Source organism: Dermacentor silvarum, chromosome 5 (assembly GCF_013339745.2).
Source record: "Dermacentor silvarum isolate Dsil-2018 chromosome 5, BIME_Dsil_1.4, whole genome shotgun sequence".
NCBI lineage: Eukaryota > Metazoa > Arthropoda > Arachnida > Ixodida > Ixodidae > Dermacentor > Dermacentor silvarum.
Window position 1 is genome coordinate 21,841,708 of NC_051158.1, and position 22,546 is coordinate 21,864,253.

At 49.5% G+C, this 22,546-nt stretch overlaps 1 protein-coding gene across 1 annotated transcript in view; it reads right to left on the reverse strand.

The window, feature by feature from the left end:
* The window catches only part of LOC119453038 (E3 ubiquitin-protein ligase SMURF1-like), a 123,435-nt gene that overhangs the window by 54,252 nt on the left and 46,637 nt on the right, over positions 1-22,546 (reverse strand). The window contains 1 exon segment of the mRNA XM_049667489.1: positions 4,986-5,024. Within this exon segment, the coding sequence (XP_049523446.1) occupies positions 4,986-5,024 (39 nt within the window).

The following is a 22,546-nucleotide window of genomic DNA, read 5'->3' on the forward strand; positions in this document are numbered from 1 at the left end:
TCCATGGCCCGCTGACGTGGCTTCCGCAGTCAGACTTTACAAAAAGATTGAGTGCTGTTTAGAGGCAAGAGAGCCGTGGGCACCGCAGACATTCGGAAGAAACGCGCGAGGTTAACATCGGAAAACGGCGCGCGCGCTCGAACGAGAGACACCTCGCAACTCTCGTGCTGGCCTCGACGAAAGAGCGCAAGGCAGGGGAGGGGGGCTACTGGACACGGAGGGGTGGCGAGTCCGCAAAACGGAAATTAAATCTGCAGCGGGGGGAACGGCGGCAGCAGCAGCAGCAGCAGCAGAGCACCGCGGGAATGTCCGGTCGTTCGCCGCCGCCTCGGCGGCATCTCGTCCGCGCTTCCCCTCTCCGGACCCCAACTATTCGCCGCCGCACGAACGATAGACACAACCTTTCGCGGGGCGCGCGAAGCAACCGAAAGCTACTAAACCCGAAAGCGGCGGGCATCCGCCGCCGCAAGCAGCAAAGACGACGACGACAACGGCTAGAAAACAAGCACCGACCGACAGAGCAGGCGCGGTTCGTGAGAAGCAAGGAAAAAAAAGAGACCCCGCAGAGAGGAGGCGGAGGGGGAGGGCACGGCTGCCGGGCCTGCCCAGGGCAGCGATCTTTGTTTGTTTGTTTTCGTCAGGCTCCGCGAGATGAGAGAAAACGGAAAACGAGAGAGATTCTTCGGAGTGAGGCACATAAACGCAATGCCGGGAGAAGAGGTATAAGAGAAAGAGAGAAAGACATAAAAAGACCAGGAAAGAGAGGTACGGCTGCCTACGTGCACCGTACGCACGTCCTAACATGTGGCATCGACAGAAGCGTAATGGCAGTAGCTGGTTGTTTACTTGAAAAGGAAAACAACTTACTGCTGGCTGCACTGTAACTGTACAGCTACATCTACTGACACGTACCTGAACGGCGGTCGGCAGAGATGGCGGAGTTAACGGGAGGGTGAGGGGAGAGAGAGGGAGAATGGGGCGGCAAGGATCTCTGAGAGGAGGTGTAAGGAAGAAGAGAGGAACGAAACCATTTTTGCATAACGTGCATTCGCAAGCGTTTCGAGGCAAACGACCGGAAGGAAGCCGGGTTCTCCGGAGTTCAACTGTTTCCACCGTAGTCGCAATCGCCACTGTGCACCTGATTCTCTCTTACTGGCATGAGAAAGGACGGCCAGATCCGCTTTCTGAATGGCTGGACCCGCGGCGTCTACGTGCGCTCAGCGGCAGAACGCCGTATAGCCACGGCACTGCGCATGCGCAGACACAGACGAACGTGTCCGCGCATGCGCACTAGCGTGGCCCCTAGTCCTTGCGCGCGCAAGCCGCTTGCGTCCCCTAATCTAAAGCTCTGTTCATTGCGATGCAAGCAACGCCTTCAGTCGTCCGACACAGCGTTGCCTGAATTTTGGCGCCCGAAATTATTTACATGCAAAGATCCAACATTTTCACAGCCTGTGCGATCAAAAAAAAAAATACTTAAAGGAAGTATAGGCCCGAAATGTGCAGCGAAAGCGAAGTGGTTTCTGGTAAACCATAGCTCCCAGCTGAACATTATACCGCCGGGAACCCGAGCTCGAATCCACGCCTCGACAAAGTTTCGTTTTCCTTACGCCCTGTGGAACCTCAGGTGGACCTTACGCCCAGGTCACCTCAGGTGGACCTCAGGTGGACCTGAGGTGGCCTAACGAGGTCATCCGTTATAGCGCAAATGAAATGACGTGCGATAGACAGTTTCGAGCTTTTTTTAACTGCCTTTCGCGCTAAAAGGAATGAGTCGATTCCGGATATATCGAATCTGAAGGGGCTCACAAAACGAGTTGGATGTATATAGGTAATTCGATATAGTATAAAATAAATATTTTATAAAAAATATTCAAGGGGATTTTACAGCTGTTTCGTACACACAATAAACCGTTATACCTGGGTTCGATATATCCGCGTTTGACTGTACTACCAAAACTAGAGCCGGCACAATTAAGGATTCATGATAAGAGAGTGCACAGATCGACTGGACGAGCACAGCGCTGAGTGTGTGTGTCAATTTCTTCTCCGTCCTCGTTCCAGTCGCGCTGCACACGTGTTAACGCTAAACCCAATCAACTATCCCACCAACGTGCTTTAAAGAACGAGGAATCTAAATGAACCGAACCTAAACCTGCCCTTGCAGCCAGACGGGCGCGGCGTGTCCCGACAGGCCTGCAGCGAGGTATAGGCCCAGAGAGCAGGCGAGCGGATACAGACGAGACCCCGCAAAAAAAAAAAAAAAAAAAAAAAAAAATGCAGGACAGCAGCGGTACCGGCAGCAGGATCTCTTCTATTGCTACTAACGATACGCATCACGTGAACTAGGGGACAGTTACTCGCGGCGCGGGCACGCAGGTCGGAACAGGTAGCGCCGGTTATAAGACGAGTATACGCATTTATAAGTTGGGTTTCTTTTAAAGCACGCACCTCTCCTTCCGGCCAAACGCAGCCGAACCCCCCCTTCGGACGTCTGGCCGAGGTCGACAGGAGGGCGTAGTAGTAAGTAATCCACGTCTCTCGGTCGTTCGAAATGATGCCCGCCGCACCGCGGCGTCGTGATCCTCTGCACCGACCGGCTCCAATAGCGTTAAAGCCTTCGTATAGAATCGCTTCTCCGCAAGAGATGAGGGGCGGCGAATTAATACGACGGCGCGCCGTCGGCGGTATAATGGAAAAATAATTCCATGTCACCCGGTTCCCGCGCCGCGACGTCGCCTAGGAGGAGGACGCGTCCGGAAACCGATGCGGGCTCACGTAGTCTAGTTATGTTAGATTGAAGCAATCTATGGTTAGAAGCAATTCTATGATCGATTGCTTCCTTTGCGGTGAAGCAAGGTATATACTGCCGAACGCCTTTATATAACGAAGTGCTCGGGGCTTCCAAACTAATTCGTTATACAGGTAATTTCGTTGTAAAGGTCACGCACCGCAGAGTTCGCAATTCTTTCTTGAAAACTCAGCGGTCGCTACTTTCCTGCCGAGAATGCTGCGTCACGCTGATAACGCGCAAGCCTTTCGTGACTAGGAAGTACCGCGGCTCGCAGCGTTAAAGAAAGGAAATGCGGACAAGGACAGATGACGATTGTTTGGGGACAAGATACGACCCAAAGGGTGTAAACGAACCAAAGAGTGTAGTTTCAGTGTACTCAGGCACAAAGTATTAGCCAGTATTTGCGCTCTCGCATCTAAAAGGCAGCTGACATCACAGACGAAGTGGACACGAATGCTCGTGTTATAGAATGAAATCAATAAATGCTATCGCATTCAATGGGAGAAAGAATTTCAAGATGAAGTCCATATTAATACTCTCATAAAATGAGCTCAAATAAGTGTTAACGCATTTAAAAGGAAAACAAAGCATGAGGCCTGCAGGAATTCTCGAACAATGGGCGTACATGTAAGTGCTCTTACAAGAGAACTGCAAGAGCACTGCAAAATGCAAAGCGACACGCAAGAAAGTACACAGGAATACTACATTAATTGCTGTTCTGAGCAGACATATTCATTTCGTTAGCGACACAACTGAGATTGTTCTCTCGCCCCCTCCAGTTTGTTTTCACAAATGCTGGGTCGACTGGATGGATAACATGAGCGTGTCCGTCCCCATTGAAAAAAAAAAAAAAAAAAAAAAAAGTGGTGGGTCATACATTCCTACTGCACTTTTATATCAGCTCTTTTAAAATCCTTCGTTCATGTTATTAAACCATCGGAGCTTAAGAAAATTTACTGCCCTGAAAAGTGTCGTGTCCTGATTCTGCGCGTCCCCAATACATTTATTTACACCACCAGTATTCCGGCCGCCTTTTACTACTTCCTAAAAAGAATGGATGGCCTAAATATACTTAAAAAGTCTGCTCTCTACAATCGGCAGAATTAAAACTTCGTCAAATTCGGTACGAGCGGCTGCCGCGCAAAGTCATTTCTCCGTTCCCACACATTTGCAGATAGGATCAAGGCTTCCTCTCAATCAGTATTAGGAAAAGTGGTGCCAGAGATAGGGGGTACTCTACCTTCCGAGCGTACAAAAGAATGCAGAGAGTGTACAAAAGAACGCAGAAGACATACGCAGGAGTTTGGGTATACGCAAACTCGCTTGGGGATGCTATTTCCAAAAAAAAAAAAAAAAACTTCGAAAACGTGCGTCAGTTACACCGTTACACCAGCCGTTTACGGGCAGCCGGCCAGCTCTCCGTCAACATGGCCGCGTATACCCGAGAATGTGGATGACGACATAACCGAGCCGCCGAGTCATCGCGCAGGAACGCGGAAGCCCGCGACACCGACCTCCAAGCGTCCCCATCAGTTATGTACTACGTCACCGATAAGCAAAGCTTGATGGAAGAGCGATTTCACGCCGGCGGAGGATTACGTATACCGTCTTCTTCCTGCGGTTGCTGCTCAACAGTTCAACGAGGACTTGGCTAATGCCAGTTTTCATGAGATCCAACCACCAGCGACGGTGCATCAGCATGTTTTTTTATAAAGGCGCAGTATATAAGTAGCAACCCTTGTTGGTTTGTTTAGCCTGGTTTAGTTTATAGTTATACCCTTCCTCCTGCAGGAACCAGTGCCCCAAGTTCAGGGATCGACTTGCAATGTTGACGATGACGATCACCAGTAACGGTGCTTCGGCAGTTAAAGGAAGACTATAGAGGGTGGCATTAGGTTAGATTCGTCTGGCACCGGTGCAATGTGCTGGTGCAATGTACCACAAGACTTCCGTCTCTTCTGACTCTTTCTTCCCTCACTCACTCACTCACTCACTCACTCACTCACTCACTCACTCACTCACTCAAACACAGGGTGGAAACCCCAGGCGAAAGTGAGCAGGAATACTTTCTCGCACGTTGCTATAGAAACTCCTTGGCAAAATTGCATCCACGGCTACGACGCCGACAAGCTGAAACAGAAAGCGTGTGGATACCTAATAACCAAGGAACAAGACTTGCAGGCGAACTTACGGAAGAAGTCTTTCTTGCACAGGTTCTTGGCACACAGCACTGCGAACGGGAAGAAGAGGGGGAGAGAGAAAAAAAAAAAGTTTTAGCGAGGTTGATCACGTGACACGTAACAAGCACTTGCGCAAACGACAGTCTTTTTTTTTTTTTTTTTTTAGCTTGTCGGTAAACGTATTACCGGAGACGCGGATGGCAGCACGCAACAACAACGCTGCTGTACGCCATCACTTGGTGGCGCGGAGTTTTAGCCGGAGAGCTCGCAAAGCTGTCATTGCCAGTGGGCGGCCATATTCGACTTCACCGCTGACGTATAGAGCGTCGGTATAGCAACAGAATCGCGAACATGCAGTCCCCTTTCTGTGATTTTCCTTCAATTAAAGAACTGGCGCGACACAAAACACTTCGAACGTGTCGTACTTAGTTGGGCAAGCCATAGATGGTAATAACATTTACGGACACGATTATACCCTCTAATGCACCACTCAATATGCACACACTAAGACGATGCTATAGTGAAGCCAACGTAGTTATTTATCTTAAAAAAAAAAAAAGACACCGAGTGAAGCGCCGCCAAGGGCGACTTTGTTTCGCCGACGTTTGCGTGCACAGAAAATAAAGTCCATAAATACGGTCATTAGCAAGCGCAACAACCCGCGGGGCTGTTTTTGTTTAAAAGTCGCGTTGATTATGTTTAGTGGCTATAGCCCAATTTCGAGTTCAGTTCTATCCGAATGTTCCCTCAGTGTGTAAATGCGCGTGGCAAGCGTGTGTTTTACATATATATACACATGCTACGAATTAGTAATATTATTATCGCAAGAAAACTTATACATAAACACCCCACAAAAGAGACGAAATGGCGGCATCCCGCCAATCGCCAGATTTGAACTATGCAGGTAGAACGCGGGAGACGCGGGACAATGCGCAGAACTTTGTTACGAAAAAAAAAAGAAAAAACGAAAGTGCGGGCGTAATCGGCGCGTGCACTGCGGAATGTCACAAAGGGCGCGGGAAGGAACGAGGAAATCTTCCAGTGCGCGCGAACCTGCGACAAGACACGTACGACAGCGTTCCTTTCACGCGAGCGTTACACGAAGCGAGCGAAAGAGACGCGTGGATGACGCAACACTTCCTTGAATAAACCGTATGCTGATAGAAACTGCGTTTCCGTCACTGCCATTCAACACGTTGACCGGCAACGAATAAATAGCCTCCGAGATCGGGCTGTCGATCACGGAGGTCATTATGAGACCACACAGTTTGTTATTATATATATATATATATATATATATATATATATATATATATATATATATATATATAAAATACATACATGGTGTTTCAACGAACACTTACAAAATTTATTTAAGGTTGCCTGTGGCAGATAGCCCAACTCTAGTTAATGAGCTGGTCTACGCGAAGCGGCGGACATATTACTTGCGCAAAAAATTGAAATGCACAATCGACTAATTACCTGATGGCCCATATTGTAATCTACAAATTGTAGCCGTGGAGTTCGCAAGGCGGATCCACTTGGAACGATTTCCCGGGATGACACCGCTTTCGAGATATTAATTCCCGAGCTTTGCGAAGAAATGCATTGGCGTTCCAGTTAGTTTCTTAAGAAAACGTCGCTTTATGCATTGAAGCACAAAATAAACTGAAACGATAAAGCATTTCTCCGCAAAGTTCGGGAATAAATATCCCGAAACTGGTGTCATCCCGAGAATTCGTTCCAAGTGGTCCGTCTTGCGAACTCCACGGCTACAATTTGTAGATTACAATATGGGCCATCAGGTAATCAGTTAAAAACTTAATTAGTGAATTTTTATTAGTCGATTATTCATATAAATTTTTTGCGCAAGTAATGTCCGCCGCTTCGAGTAGACCGGCTCATTAACTAGAATTGGGCTATCTGCCACAGGTAAAGTTTAAGATTTTTTGAAAGTGTTCGCTGAAACACCCTGTATAAAGCAATACAAGGAAATGTGACGCAGCAGGTGTCAAAACTTGAGGAGTCACTTTACGGCGGCCAAGTCCGGAAACGCAGGCCAGTCGGACCCGCGATCACGCTTAGATGCATCTCGCCAAGCGAGGTTGAGCCGCATCGACCCACGCTTCGCAGGCGGGTTGAACCCAAGTCGCATAGACTCTCGCTCGTTCCGACCCGCTAGCGGCGACAAGTCGACTCGAGCCGACTTCATCGAGTTCGTGTAAGCTTGTATATCTTACACGAGCCCTTCCACTATGTGTAAGACCTTCCACTATGCGAAGATGGAAGACCAGCGAAGCTCTTAATTGTTTATAACTTCATTGAGTTATATATGGTTAACTGCTACATTCACTGAACAAAGACGCATACACGTAACTTCGTTGTTCTTATCGTCTTTTCTCTTTACGTTGTCACCATGGTAACCATTGCTTTGTGGTCACTGTGATGTACTGCAATTGGTTGCAGATACTTTCGCGCCCACTCCCCCGCTGTTGCTCACGCCGGCGCTGTTCCCGAGCACGTTCGTCTTCTTCAGTATGGACTACGCACGTCTTGGCCATAGCAAGACCAAAGTACAACTGCTGATATAACGTCGCTAGAGCGATGTCCACGTCACAAGAAAACGAGGCGCTGACATTGGTGGGTACACAATGACGTTTTGTTATTCCGCCGTCCACTCCGGAGCCACGGAGCACCGCCGCGCGCAGCAGAGGCTACTGTGGATTCAATTTTGTCGACCTGACTTTTTTTTATACACACCCAGTCGACGCAGGCACTATTGGTCAGAACCTAGCCATATGGAGCTTCGCTGTAAAAAAAAGAAAAAAAGAAAAAAAAAAACACTTAATTTCTTCACATTTCCTAGCACGGCATAACACAAAGCCGGCTCACACTCTGCCATCCATTCGTCTCTTCTTTCTCTCTCGGGTACTCTGCAGGAGTTCGACAAGAAGAGAAGCGCAAAGCGCCGCGGCTTCGGGAGAAGAAGACGGAGTGCGGGCAGACAGGTGTCGTCGAGACGGACCACGCCCATCTCGACGACTCGCTCACTCCCGTCCTCCTACCTACTTCAATGGGAACCACCGTCGCCTTGAACGCAAGGGGGGGAAGCACTGGCAGGAGTCACGTAACAGGGCACCTTCTTTTTTTTCCTTTCCCGCGTACTTTACATTCCCTCCTTCTCACGCGAATTCCTTCCAGTGAAGAAAAGTGGGGTCGCAGTCCGCCGCCGCCGTCGGAACAGGAAGCAAGAGAGAGAGAGAGAGAGAAGGAACGAACGCGAGCGCCTGGCAAGGGCAAGGTGGTGCCGAAGGAAGATGGCACTAGCGAAAGCCGCGGCGGCAGAGACTCGGAAATACGCGGCCGATAAAATGAAAAAGAGGGAGGGGGACGACTCGACGGCGACGACGACTACGGCGACGTGAGTGTGTGCGCGCGTTGTGAGGTCTGGTTTCACGCAGGGGGGCGAAGAAGCCGTGAGCGGGAGGGGCGTTTATATTATAGGCAGCCTAGCCTGCCCGACAGGAAGAAGGACCCGAGAGAAAAAAGAACGGCCCCCGCGGCAGTTGAGTCGACTTGCGCAGCACACAGGTATGCCTCGTATACCACCTCTGCTGCTCTAGGGAGGGAATAGGTTTGGAGGCGGGGGGGTGCAAACACTGCCAAGAGAGGACGCGGGGGGCAACAAAGACGGGAGTGCAAACTAAGGGGGCAGGTGGTGCTGGTGGCGGGGAGGTGAAAAAAAGAAAAACCGCATGTGTGTTCTGCCCCGTATATGTGGCCGTGTGACGAGGGAGAAGAGAGCTTGTAGCCAACTTGCCTCTCCCTCCTCCCCTCACCTGCATACCATCCAAATGGCCCCTTTCCGGGGCAACGCACATGGTCCTGTCCGCACTAAGTCGCGTATTTGCGTGCAGTGCGGCGGAAAGGCTGAACAGGTCCTGCTAGTCAACGAGAATGTCTGGGAGTTGAAAAGAGAGGAGTCGGCTGGCTCATTGTTGCCTGCCACTAATCCGTCTGTGATCCCAACTTATTTCCCTCCGAAGGTCCCGCCTGTCACTACACCAGCACAAAGGGGACATCTATCTACTTATCAAAATAAATAAAGAGCGATAAAGAGTAGAGGGACACGACATGAAACAGCACAAGCGTCTTGTCTTGTCCACGTTGTTTTCTATTTCTTCTCGTTTCCCCCCTCCCCCTCTTAATTTATTCAGCATCACGAACCTAACACGTCTAAAACTACATCTTGTGAATATATCGATCCTGTTCAACCATCGATTCTGCCTCTCTCTGTCCATTCTTTGAACACGTGCAACTGACGCGCACACACAGCAAATCGGGGGCGCAATATGGCGACGCCCAGGCCAGCTCTCGTGGGAAAGGTCTGCGGGGAACCTTTCCTTTCTCAAACGAACCACTTAGTAGTAGTAGTAGACCAAGATGTCGAGACGGACAGGAAAACTTCTAGACTGCGATAAGACGCGGTAAAGCATGATTAAATCAAGCAGGCTAGGTGACTATTCGTCCCCGCCCCCATTTCAAGGGCAACGCCAATGAAAATCGTCAACATGAACACATTGACAAAACGTTTCCCGCAAACCGCTCCCTGGACTGCACGCAACTTAGCTAAGACGAGTTATCGGCGGCCCCATCGAAGAGGAGAAGAAAACTTGGCAAAGTAAAAAGAGAAAGAGCAGTAAGACCGTCCTAGCTCACCATTCTTTAAAAAGCTCACATTACGAAACCACTACAAAGACGACCACGACGACGAGAACATTGATTCCGATCCGCCTCACCGCCACACAACTATCCGGCTCCCTTCCTTCTTTCCCGTGGCTCGCTGCCGTGCGTTCGCAGCACGTCACTCACGACCTCTGCCGACGACGAGAGAGCTGCGCGTCTGTGACGTAACGTGAGGGAGTCGGCCTCCTCTGTGCCGATCGATACGCCGTGCCGGGTGGAATGGCGTGCGCGTTTATTATTAAGCTCGCCTTCCACCCGCCCTATATTTTCACCTCCGAAATGTGTACCAACTAACGATAGACTGGAACTTCACTTCCGGAACACACGCACACGCGAACTCGGACACACCCGTGCTCACGCAAGGTCACTGAGTGCGTAGCCAGGTCACCGTGACACGATACCGTTTAAAGCGCCCCCCTCACCAGGCCACATAGCAAATTTTGGTTATACGATGGAAGATGCGGCACCGCAGCGGTGCCAATACTTTGCAGATACGATCGTTGGCGCGAACTGTAGGCACTGCGCTTGTCACCTCAAAATGGCCAAGCCTGGTGAGGGGCCCTTTGAGGGGCGTAAAGAACGACACAGTTATTTTAAAGCCGGCAAGCTTAGCTATTCTTTTCGAAAGTATATTACCATTCATTCACTCGACGGGTGAACTTGGTCATTACCAATCAAAATGAACGCCGAATCTTCGGCGTCGGTACGTGAGTGTGACCTCACGGATTTCTGTAGTGTTCTTGCCTATTTGGACCGTCTTGGCACAGTCAGGTCTCACGGGGATAAAAGTGGCCCCTCTTGCTATATCAAGAAGCCGAACGCACTAGAGAGATTTAGCACGGCGTTGCCATCTTGCCGATACCGGCCGCCACGAGTGCGCGTGCGCGGGAGTTTACCGGGCTCCGGAAGGTTTACCGGAACGGCCCCCGCCGGTTAACGTACACCCGTGAGCAAAAGTATACGGACCAGTGGTTGCGCGATAAAGCTGCTTTCTTTTCCTCTGCCTTTGAACACAGCTTGAGATTGAGGATTGCAGTCCAAACTTGGCATTGCGAGCTTTTCAGTGCACTCGTCAATTCTAGTTCATGCTGGTTAATTACGAAGAAATTCAGTTTCTTTTTCGGCGACCCTGTGGTCCTTATACTTTTGCTCACGGGTGTACGTCATTGAAATGACGTCACTGTGCCCAGGTTGTCTGCTGTTTCGAATATACATGTAATTCGCTCTTGTTAGTTGCTCGATGTCGTGACGGCAAGAAATAAACGGTAAAATCAGTCATACGCTATATTGACAAGTATAATTGCGATGCTTTGTCATTGTGATTGAGATAAGTTGTTTGTTTTGACACTGCTAGGCCTAGGGCGGCGGCATAAAGCGTCACCGCGTTTAACGTTGTTCCAGCGCCACAGTTTTAGCGTGGCTGATTTTTACCATATATTTTACCATTTTAAACACGGACGAATTAGGATCGAAGCGGGTAGTTCTGGCGCCACTGCCATGTTTTTGTGTCGCCATCTGAATTCCTGGAAGCAGTTGCTGGCCACCTGTCGCCATTAGCACAAGTATACAAACTGACTTTCGTGTAACCCACCCCTTATGTAATGCCCCTGAAAGGGGAGGTATTAAAATGATGGGCTGTAACGCAATCATGCGGTAACCGGAGGGGGGTGCCAGTACCGGAATTTACCGGAGCCCAGTAAACTCTGCGCATGCGCAGTATCGTGGAGGCCGGTATACCAGTAACGTTAAGATGGTAACCCTATACGCTAAAGCTCTATATTAGAGTTTTAGTTTACAGCAATCTTCTTACCGTTTGCGGTTTACCGGAGGCATAAACGTGAGTGCACTCGGGGTTGGTGCCGAATTCCGGTCACGCTAACGTTCTCCATTATATATATACACACAGATCAACGTAGTAGTCCTCCTCCCGACCTTCTCTCCGTATAGCATGGTTTCGAGCGTCGCGCAAGTTGCCGGCATGCAGAAACGAAGGTCGACTTCTTGGCCCAACCTTTGGGATGTGACAAATGCGCGGCGTGCGCGCAAGTGTCGCCACACAAAACCTTCGAGCAACACCTCGCGCATATACTATATGAAAGGCGTTGGCTTCAAGGTAAACGCATTAGGTACACACGGAGTGCATAGTGGCGTACGCGGAGGCGCGGGCTCGCGATTCCCATTCAAGCACCGGAATCGATTGATCGATCGATCGTCGCAAGACGTCGCGTCGTCGTCGTCTTCCCCGCTGTGTTTCCGAGATCGGCTTCGTTGCTTCTTCGCCGGATGTTTTCCCGACCACGCTCGCGGAGCTATATAATCTGACGCTTATCAGATCGGCTGTTGGTCCTTGAACTTTGAGGCTGGCATCAAACGGAGGATGGGACGCCGTTTTCTCCCCCTTTTAATCAAACCAGCGCGCTCTTCGGAGTGCTAGCTTCCTATCCCACATCTAAGAAGCGTTCGCGCTCCTTTTAAGATAACGCTGCTTTCGCCGAAGATTGAGAGTCTGTGTACGGCGAAGCTCTTAACGTCGGCGATACACGCACGCGTGCACGCGCAAAGTCATTGAGGAGGTCTCGCACAAATCAAAGGTGCTACTCGTAAGACGATGAAACAATATAAACATTATTATTTTACAGGGAAACCGTCAAGGGCTAGGTTCCCCAGGATCGTGTCCGCGTGTAGAAAAAAAACTATCATCATCAGCGTTTGCTTTGGCTCCATGTGCGTGGCGGCTGTTTTCCGCCAGTTGTGCCAAAGCACACGTGTCAGAACGGATAATGGATGGCCCATTGTGATTCCCCTCGCCACCCGTCTCTGGACACTTGCCTCTTTCACAAGTGTCGGGATACTCGTCGGCGGCACGTCCCACCAATCGTTGCGCCCTTTTGTCTCGCTCTAGCGCTGTTATCAGCAGTTGCACTTTGGACTAGGTAAGGGACGAGCGCGCTCGTTTAACCACATCTTCCAGCATCCTGACGTCAGGATCCTGACGATGCCATGCAGTGCTCCGCGGCTCATACGCTAGTCTATGAATATATGGGGCGGACTTGGCGCAGCAAATGTACAACTTGGCCATCGCGCCGGGCGAAAACAAGACGCCGGTGCCCTTTCTCTTTGACCAACATGCGGAAGACCCAATATAGTCAATAATGATAATATATAAATTCACTATAGCAATAGTCACTAAAGCAGATCCACCATAGTCACAGCTTCGCTGGCTTCCATCTTCACAGTAGTGGAAGGGCTCTGAATTGTTTTTTTTTTTTCGCTTGGATGAATCAAAATCAAAAAATAGGCTTTGGAGTCTAAAGTGTTCTAAAGAAGCAGCGACAATACGTTTTCGAATTGCCCTTTTTTTTTTTTAAGGCCAGAACCGTCAACTCTACGAGAGAGGAAAAAAAGAAAGAAAGAAAACGTAGTGATAAGCGTCACCACGTCCTAGAAAATTACCAGAACATTTGTTTCTATCAACCGGTTCGGTATATACAGGAGGTGAATGCGTTATGAAGACATGATACACTGACTAATAATAATAATAATAATAATAATAATAATAATAATAATAATAATAATAATAATAATAATAATAATGAGGCTGAATTAGCAGACCGACTGGCTCAGTGCTGCTACCCGTAAGGAATATTCTCAGCAGAAGCCGCCGTGGTGGCGTAGTCGCTCTCGAGGTCGCGGAATCAAATCCCGGCCACCTTTCGATGGGAGGAGGGGTGGGCGCAAAAAAGAAACGCCCGTGTACTGTGCATTGGGTGAATCTTAAAGAACCCCAGGCGGTCAAAATTCATCCGGAACCCCCTCCTCTCTTCCCTGTATACGGCGCGCCTCATAATAAAAAAAAAAAAATCGTGGTTTTGGCACGTAAAAGAAGAAATTACGTGGAATCTCATCGGGGAGTTAATCTGAATGATGCGTAAGCATTTCATAGTAACGACTTGGTGTTGAGTGCTCACACTCAACACTTATGGCGCGGCTATAGAGCGCGCCTGATTGCGCACGTCACGTGGCCACAGAGACGCGCTCGTGCCCACTGCTCGCGCATTCGTCGTCGTCTGCTTCCACTGCGGGCGAACTTGAAAGCGATCGTCTTTACGCGGAGGACAGACGGACGCTCGGACAGTTTTTAACAGAGAGAAAGAGAGAGAAATAACATTTATTAGCCCAAGTCCGGAACTAAAGCCCAAGTCCGGGCCTCCTGGTAGGCTCATGCCTCCTGGCCCAGAACGTTCTTGACGTGCTGCACCAGAAGCGGCCACCATAGTTTTATTGCGATAGCAATTATATGGACACTCAAAAGCAGATTTCTGCCGTCGGCGTCGCCGTCGCCGTTGCCGTCGCCGTCGCCGTGAGGTTCCGTATGACGTCATTTGGAGAAGAAATCGTCGCCGCGCGCCGAACGCTGTATGTGCGAGTGAAAGGGCGCGAGGGGCGCGTCTTTCACGGGGAGTGAACGCACGGCGGAGAACAAACGCGCGTTCTGCGCCGTGCTCGCTTAAGGGCTGCAGAAGTAGGCGTCTCTGTTCTCCTTCACAATCACCATGTATGTAGAGGAAACGCGCCTTCTTCCGACGAGCGAGAGGCCGTGGGGGAGGGGGAGGGAAGGGAGGCGACGTTTAGCTGCGGCACGCAGTGCCTATTTATATCAGAGGCTCCGGCAACAGTCACCAACGCCGCACGCATTTTGAGCGAACGCGGGCAAAACGCGGATGGCGTCGACAACAGTTCTGCGTGTTGCCGATGCTGCTGCATGTCCAAGTTTATACAGCTGATAAAGCTAATATCATTACTCCGTATAGCTCTCTACAAGTTTGCTATCGCAATTGATGCTTCACCTTTCAGGTGAAACTGCGACAACTTTTTTTTAACAGCGGAGCTGTTTATGCCAAGCGTAATCTGTCTGTCGTAGACAGAAAACGGTGGGCCGATCCTGGCGGCAGTGCAGAAAGGGTCCAAGCGCAATGGCACACACAAACCCCTGTGAACTAGCGAAGCCGAGCCTGGCTAAGTCTAGATAAGCATGGTTGGGACTACTTGAGCTTAGTCAGTCATCGATAGCCAATCGATAGCTAGCCGATAATCGATCAATAATCAATAAATTCCGGGAAATGCTGGGAATGACTTGGTAGTGCTTATCATCATCATCATCATCAGCCTATATTAATGTCCACTGCAGGACGAAGGCCTCTCTCTGCGATCTCCAATTACCCCTGTCTTGCGCTAGCTGATTCCAACTTGGGCCTGCGAATTTCCTAACTTCATCATCCCACCTGGTTTTCTGTCGTCCTCGACTGCGCTTCCCTTCTCTTGGTATCCATTCTGTAACCCTAATGGTCCACCGGTTATCCATACTACGCATTACATGGCCTGCCCAGCTCCATTTCTTCCGCTTAATGTCAACTAGAATATCGGCTATCCCCGTTTGTTCTCTGATCCACACCGCTCTCTTCCTGTCTCCTAACGTTAGGCCTAACATTTTTCCTTCCATCGCTCTTTGTGCGGTCCTTAAGTTGTTCTCGAGCTTATTTGTTAACCTCCAAGTTTCTGCGCCATATGTTAGCACCGGTAGAATGCAATGATTGTACACTTTTCTTTTCAACGACAGTGGTAAGCTCCTATAGTCAGGATCTGGCAATGCCTGCCGTATGCACTCCAACCCAATTTTATTCTTCCGTAAATTTCTTTCTCATGATCACCCTGTCCCCTGTGAGTAATTGACCTAGATAAACGTACTCCTTTACAGACTCTTATAGTGCTTATAGACTAGCCCAAAAGCCAGGACTATAGCTAGGTGCCCATCAGCTCCGCTGTCTCTTTAGCATTGCGCGCCTCCAGTGCAAGCTACGCTAATTATTTTTCTCGTTGGATAACCGCAGAAATGCTTACGCGTCTAAAAACCAGAACTTAAAGGAAGCCCATATACATACCACGGGAGTCTTTCCGTCAAACAAGAGCCTTCGCGAGAAACACACTGCACAGAGAAACCTGCGCCGCTCTGCGATCCACGAGCGTGTACACACACAAAGGCGCGCGACCGAAGCCCGAGCACGTCTCGTTACCGATGCAAACGCGATGGATCGATGGAAGCCACGCGGGACCGACAAAGCAGCACCGAGTCACCGCCCCCCGGTCGGTCGTCAATAGATCGCACGGCCGGCAACGAAGCGCGTCGCGAAAATGGATTTCTCCCGCGACAAGGTCAATCAATTCCGCAGCGTTGCTGACGCGAGCAGATATAAATACGGGGTGTACACGCGTATATATAGAGCTAGTATGCGTGGCATAGTCGCTAGACTGTCATTCGTATACCGCTCGAAGCCTTCTTAGACACGAACAACGCGACCGGGCTCATAGACAAAAGCAAGATTGGGAAGCCTGGTATATATATATATATATAGAGAGAGAGAGAGAGGGGATGGGGAGGGAGTGAGGGAGTAGAGTAAGCACACAAAGACAGGAACGCGGAGAGACAAGACTCCACGTCCACACACGGGCACACGGGCAGTTACGTAGAATATTACAAGAAACTGCAATAATAGCTACGTGTGCTCTCTGGTGTTAACCTCGCCAACACAAGGTGGCGCTACCAGCGTTTCTACCAGATATGTACAACATACCTGATTAAATAAAGCAGGCTAAGTGACTATTTGTCACCGCCACGTTTCAAAGGGGGTGCCATTAAATCGTCATCATCATCATCCGCAGGCTTTAAATACGAAACTTAAGGTCGAGATCAAATCGGCAAAACGCTAGATAGCGATATATGTAGTAAAACCCGATTAAATCAAGCAGGCTATAGGTGACTATTTCTCCCCGCTCCGTTTCGAAGGGGACGCCAGTAAACATCACCATCATCTACCGTGTCCCGTGTCTTTGCTGATGATGATTCAGCAAAGTGTACAGAGGTCAACACACTTCTCTGGAACGCGCCAAGCACGTTCTCAGGACTGCGCGCTGGCGATATCTGAAGATGACATGTAGCACAAGATGGGCTGTATGTCAGGTTGCCTGACTAAGTTTACAGTTTCCGTTGATATCTCTCGACCTGGAGGTCGGCTTAAGCTTTGGTAGCTGCTTTGGCCCTCAGGAGTGTGTTATAGACCAGTGTGTTGACCTCTGTACTACATGGACAAGCTAAAACCCTTTACGGGGTCCTTATACGCTAGCCTAAGAATCGCGCGTTTGGAGAGCTATATCACATGAGTGATAATATCCATTCTCTATATCAATTAGAGTTACAGAATAGAAACCAAGAGAAGGGAAGCGCAGTCGCGGACGGCGGAAAACTAGGTGGCGTGAAGAAGTTAGGAAATTTGCAGGTGCACGTTGGAATCAGCTAGCGCAAGACAGGTGTCATTGGAGATCGCAGGGAGAGAGGCCTTCGTCCTGCAGTGGACATAAATATAGGCTGACGATCATGATGATCACATGAGTATAACCAAGCAAGCGAGACGAACATCGGGGGGTATGACGCGACGGATCGAGAAGGCGTCTTCCAAGTTCCGGGAGAATGTGTCCCCGCACGAACCTAGAAAGCACGAAGCACTTCCCAAGACGGGCGAAGACGCGGCGACGTGGTCACGTGGTTCCGCGGCACGCGCTCCTTCGCGGGGGCGACCCTGCGCTATTTCGGGGTTCGGGCAAAGCGCACGCACGCACGCACGCGAAGACATACGGAACGGTGTCACGAGGTACCCCGCGGATGCGATCTCATTGATCCTCGAAATTAACTGACGATACCCGTACAGATAAGAGGGGCGGCGGAGCCCCGAGAAGCAATCGATCACCGCCACCTTCTGTCACCGGCGAAACGCGTGTAACGACGTTGCGACCCAACCATAGAGCGTGGCTGCGCGCCTTGTTCTGCTGCATGCCTTGGCAATAATAATTTCCTTACGAGCAGACGGGGCGGGGCCTGCTTATAGGTGGTTAGAGCGGCTATATGGCGCAAGTCCCACAACGTTGCCTCCGAGAATCGTTCCAGCGCATCGTGCGGACAGCTGCAGGAGCGGTGCGGACACTCCATCTCACAAGCCGTTTGCAGCGCTGCCGAAAGACGGTGCACGGCAGTGCGACCACACGGCGGCCTCGATATGACGTCATCGCCCCCCCCCCCCCCCCACGCTTCCGAATCGTTGCAATTATTACGCGATATTTTGCAGAGAGTACACACACGGGCGGATACGCGAAAGTCGTCTAAAACGACGTTTGAATAAGCAAAGAAGGGCGAAGTTTACGGGCAAAAAAAAAGTCCACGTATATTATCTAACCCGTATGTAGGATTTCCCACTGCTGGCTGCACAGCCAGAACTCCCTCCTGCAATTTTCGTGTATATATATATATATGTGTAGGATGGTCGCTTCCATTCGCGCACTGGTTTCCCATGGTGAGACGCGCGTTCATTCTCTCACGGCGGGATCCTGTTTCGCGGCCGATTCTCTCATACATGGCACCACCAGCTCTAGTTCCACGGGTACGAAAGCAAGAAAGATAGAACGAAGGAAAGAAAGGTAGAAAGAAAGGTAGAAATAGACAGAAAGGTTGAAAGAGACAGAAATGTAGAACGAAAGTTAGAAAAAAAAGGTAGAAACAGACAGAAAGGTTGAAAGAGATAGAACGGTAGAAAGATAGAACGGTAGAAAGAAAGAAAGAGACAGAAAGGTAGAACGAAAGAAAGGCAGGAAGAAAGAAAGGCACACGCAATTCACTCGCGCGCACAGCACGACGTCGCTTCTGTGAGGTATACAGGCGCCGAGCGCGTGACACCTCGCCAACACCCAGCACGCGATTGTCTCATCGACCGGGATCTGGTGTATGTAGTATATACCTCGGGGGAGGCCCCACACGCCGCACCCATCTCTCCGTCCAAAGACGTGTCTGGGCCAGTCACACAGCATCGGGTCCGGGCATTCAACCCCACTCGGCGCTGATTTACATATAATTGTGGAACACAACGAGATGTGGAGCCCTCCGGCGGCGCGACTCCCCTCCCCCTCCCTGGTGGAGGACGGCGCCAGAGAGAGAGAGAGATAAAATATAAACACCGAGCCACTCTTCTCACGTTTCGCACCATCTTTATTGTATTATGTCTTTTTTATTCGTTGCGAGTGAGAATAGCGCTTAGTATATCCCACGGATTCACACCTCGAGTCGGTCGGTCGGACGGAAATTTACGAGCTGCCACCTTTGAAAAAACCAGCGCCGCGGATTGCTGGCGCCACCAACTTTGTCACGAGAAAAACCACTTGTGGGATGATAAAGAAAAATCGATATATACGCGTATTATATCAGTTTATACTATTCGTCAAAAACTTTATTTTCGCTCGTTTCACGGTAAAAGGTTAATTAATAGGCAACAAAAAAAAAAAAAGACGACTAAACTTCAATTTTTCGGGTTTCGCGTGAAAAACCCAACGCCGGTACACGTCAGTGTGACGCAACAGATTTCAAATTATTATGATTTTTTTTTTCATGTCCTGTGGCGCAGTAAAAGTTCGCGAAACTTGCACAAAGTTCTGTCTTTGGCTGAACTTGGCGAAAAAAAAAAAAAAATACGGGGCGACGCTACCTTGGAATCCCAGTACTATCACTCAGCGTGACGTCATGCATGAATTTTTGACGACCAACGCTCGGGTCCAGTTATTTTTTGTTTTGTTTTAATTCCTGAAGTTAGACTACATTGTTTTCTAAAGTTTTCAAAAAAAAAATCAACAACAATTACTGAGCTGCAACGGCACAACTATACGAGAAAAGTTTCGAAACCCGTGACGTCACAATGACGCACCCGCGTTGAGGTTTCGGCACCAAGTTCAAGAAAAAAAAAAAAAAGCTTTAAACTTCGACCTACATTTTCTACTGCAGTAATTAACCTCTTGGGTATTTGAAAGAATACGTTACCGTTCTAAACCGAATTAGCGTTTATCTTTACCACCATAGGCAGCCGGATAAATAGCGAAGCGAGATCTATAGCTCTCGAGTTGTTCGATGCAAAAAGCTTTCAACTGTATTTTCTTTTTCGTTCGCGTATTAGTAGTCCACGACGACGCATGCGCACCTAGGCACTTCCGATAAGCCAATCGCACGTGTCCCCTTGGCAAAAGTATTGAACTCAGCGTATACGAGTGGAGCTTACTTGGGCGGCTGAGGTAATTCAACTTTAACCAGCGCCCAGACGACGGCAACGCGAACGCGGAAGAAATTCACTACCGGCTAGCTAGCTATCTAGCTTTCATATATCAACCAGTTATAACCAGTTCCCGCCATTGCCATCTGGCGCGCGGTTTCGCGCACAAACCTCACTTCCTAATGATTGTTTCGCACTTCATATACAGCTGTCTGGTCATTTTTTTTTTTATATTTCTTCGCCTCCGGTCAGCGTCTGTTCTATATTTTCCTCGGGTGTCTGGTTTGCGATCTCGCCTCCAAACGGTAGTGCAGACGTGAAACACACGCAAAAACAGAAAAAAAAAGAAAAAAAAAACTCGGCGGGGCGTATCGCGCCGGAAATCAGCCGCGCACGGGCACAAAGCTCACCTTGCTTATACACAGGAGACGCGCGCGGCGCGGTCTGGTTTGACCAGAACCGCTTCCGAAGCAACAAGTACCACCGCCGCCACCACACGCTTAGCCGTCGAATATATGGACGCCCCCCCCCCCCCCAAAAAAAAAAAAAAAAAAAAAAAAAAAAAACAAATCGAACTTCCTGCTCGCGGAAAGGAAGCGGAACGACATGAAGAAAGAAACAAACAAACCAAGCGAGGAAGCAAAAACACCCGAGCGAAGTATAAACCACCGACTACGAAAAACTATAGAAACACGAATTTGAAAAGAAAAAAAAAAGAAAAAAAAACGCGAGTATACGAGCTCTAGGTCGAAGCTTTGGCTTGGCACGCCGTTCACGCTTCGAGACACACACAGGGCAGGGCAGGGCGGCGGTGAGCGAAAAGGTATAAAGGCGAGTGCAACCCCCTTCATTTTGAATTTCACGCGCACGAGAACCTCATCTACAGAAGTGACAGCGCAATGAGATTAAACAGAAGGAAAGAAGTAAAAGAAAAACGAGAGAAAGAGAGAAAACAGCTCGTCAGATATCTCCGTTCCGCCCGCATGCGATATATGACCCCGGGAGCGCGCAGCACACACACACACACACACACGCGCGTGCACGAATATACGTTCACACTTGCACGAGGCGTCGTCGGAAACGGGTACGGGCGAGGAACACCAGCCAGCGGCGCTAACGCTCCGCGTGTCGTCATAACCGAAAGGCCACTGCTTCCGCCTTGCGGCCCTTTCTCTCTCGCTCTCTCTTCATCTGCAAAGGCGAGGCGAAACTCTTCCGCCGTTCTACCGTAAACACTCGCTTACAATAGCCAAACACCCGCGCCATTACGTCGCGATGTGCAAAACGTCCCGTAAGCAAGCTTTCCCACAGAGCTGACCAACTTTCCCTGTAGCCAAGGTGGCCGCGTCGTTGCTATATACGTATAGTTTTAAGACAACGTTGGCTAAGAAACATGTTTTCTTTCTTTCTTTCTTTCTTTTTTTTTTTTTTTTTGAAACCTTGGACGGTGCCCGGGGAACGGACGGTGGCAGGAATGACGTCACTGATGTTGATACTTCAATTACGATTCTAGCCCGAGGCGCGCCATCTTGGTTGCGTCAAGAAAAGCTGTCCGAAGAAGCGCACTTGCGGGTGCTGCATATTGTCTAATGTACAGACACTCGATGCCTAATCGCGTCTTGCAAGAGAGAGAGAGAGAGAGAGAGACGAAGACGGGAAGGCGGAGAGGTTGACCGAGAACGTGCCCGATTGGCTACCCTACACTTGGAAAAAGGGAAAGGTAGACGTGAAAAAAAAAAAAAGCGAAGAAAATGTAATGAGGCGGGCAGCGTGAACACACTCGCAGATGATTGTTCGTTACATTTACCAGCGTTTCTTACAGTCCAGTCACCTTCAAGAGGCGCAATGTCGGGCTTTTGCGGCCTCGCGCATGCTATATAGAGTGCCTAGACCAAGGTCTTGCAGGATCCTGTCCTCCGAGAGCGGTATGTCGTCCAATCGGCTGAGACTGCTATCTCGCAGAGGACATGGCCGAGCGTCGAAGTACTGAAACACAGTGGTACAGAGGAAGGTGCTTCCATTCTCTTGTACGCAGCATACTGAGGGCGAACTAAACGCCCCGGGTCCGAGTGCGCATGCGCTGCCCGACCAAAAATATATCCCACAGAGAGAGTGTCAGAACCTCGAAGTGTCCCGCTCCCACGTGGTGTGACGTTGTGCATCATGACGTCCTGACACAGGGTAAACGAAACCGAAACTGGCTGCAGAAAGAATATTAAAGCTGATTACTTAGGACGCTCTGAAACTTGATATAGTAGGATACAGCAGTTGGCAACACGGAGAGCGCGTGGTTGTCTTACTCCGCCATCCAAATCACAGAGGCAAACAAAATCGTCGTCACGCGAGTTTTTCAAGATGGCGTCGTACTTGTACGTTCCACTATAATAGACGAGTGCAAACGTATACAATTACGCGCTTAAAACTTCATTTTTGTTGTTTACCGCTTTATTTAGGTAAAAGGGAAAGTTTCAAGTACGAACTATTTGCAGCCTCGCGGAGGAACAGTGGCTGGCGGTTACGAGGGCGTGGGCGGGGCTTTTAAGTTGTATCCGACTATAGTGCTTTTTGTTTTTGGCTTTAAGAGGTCCCGGGCCTCCATAAAACATTAAAAAAAATGAGAAGGTCGAATATATCGCGTCCGTACTCCTTCAGATGTGCGCCTATTACAGCAGTATATACGGTACTGTTTT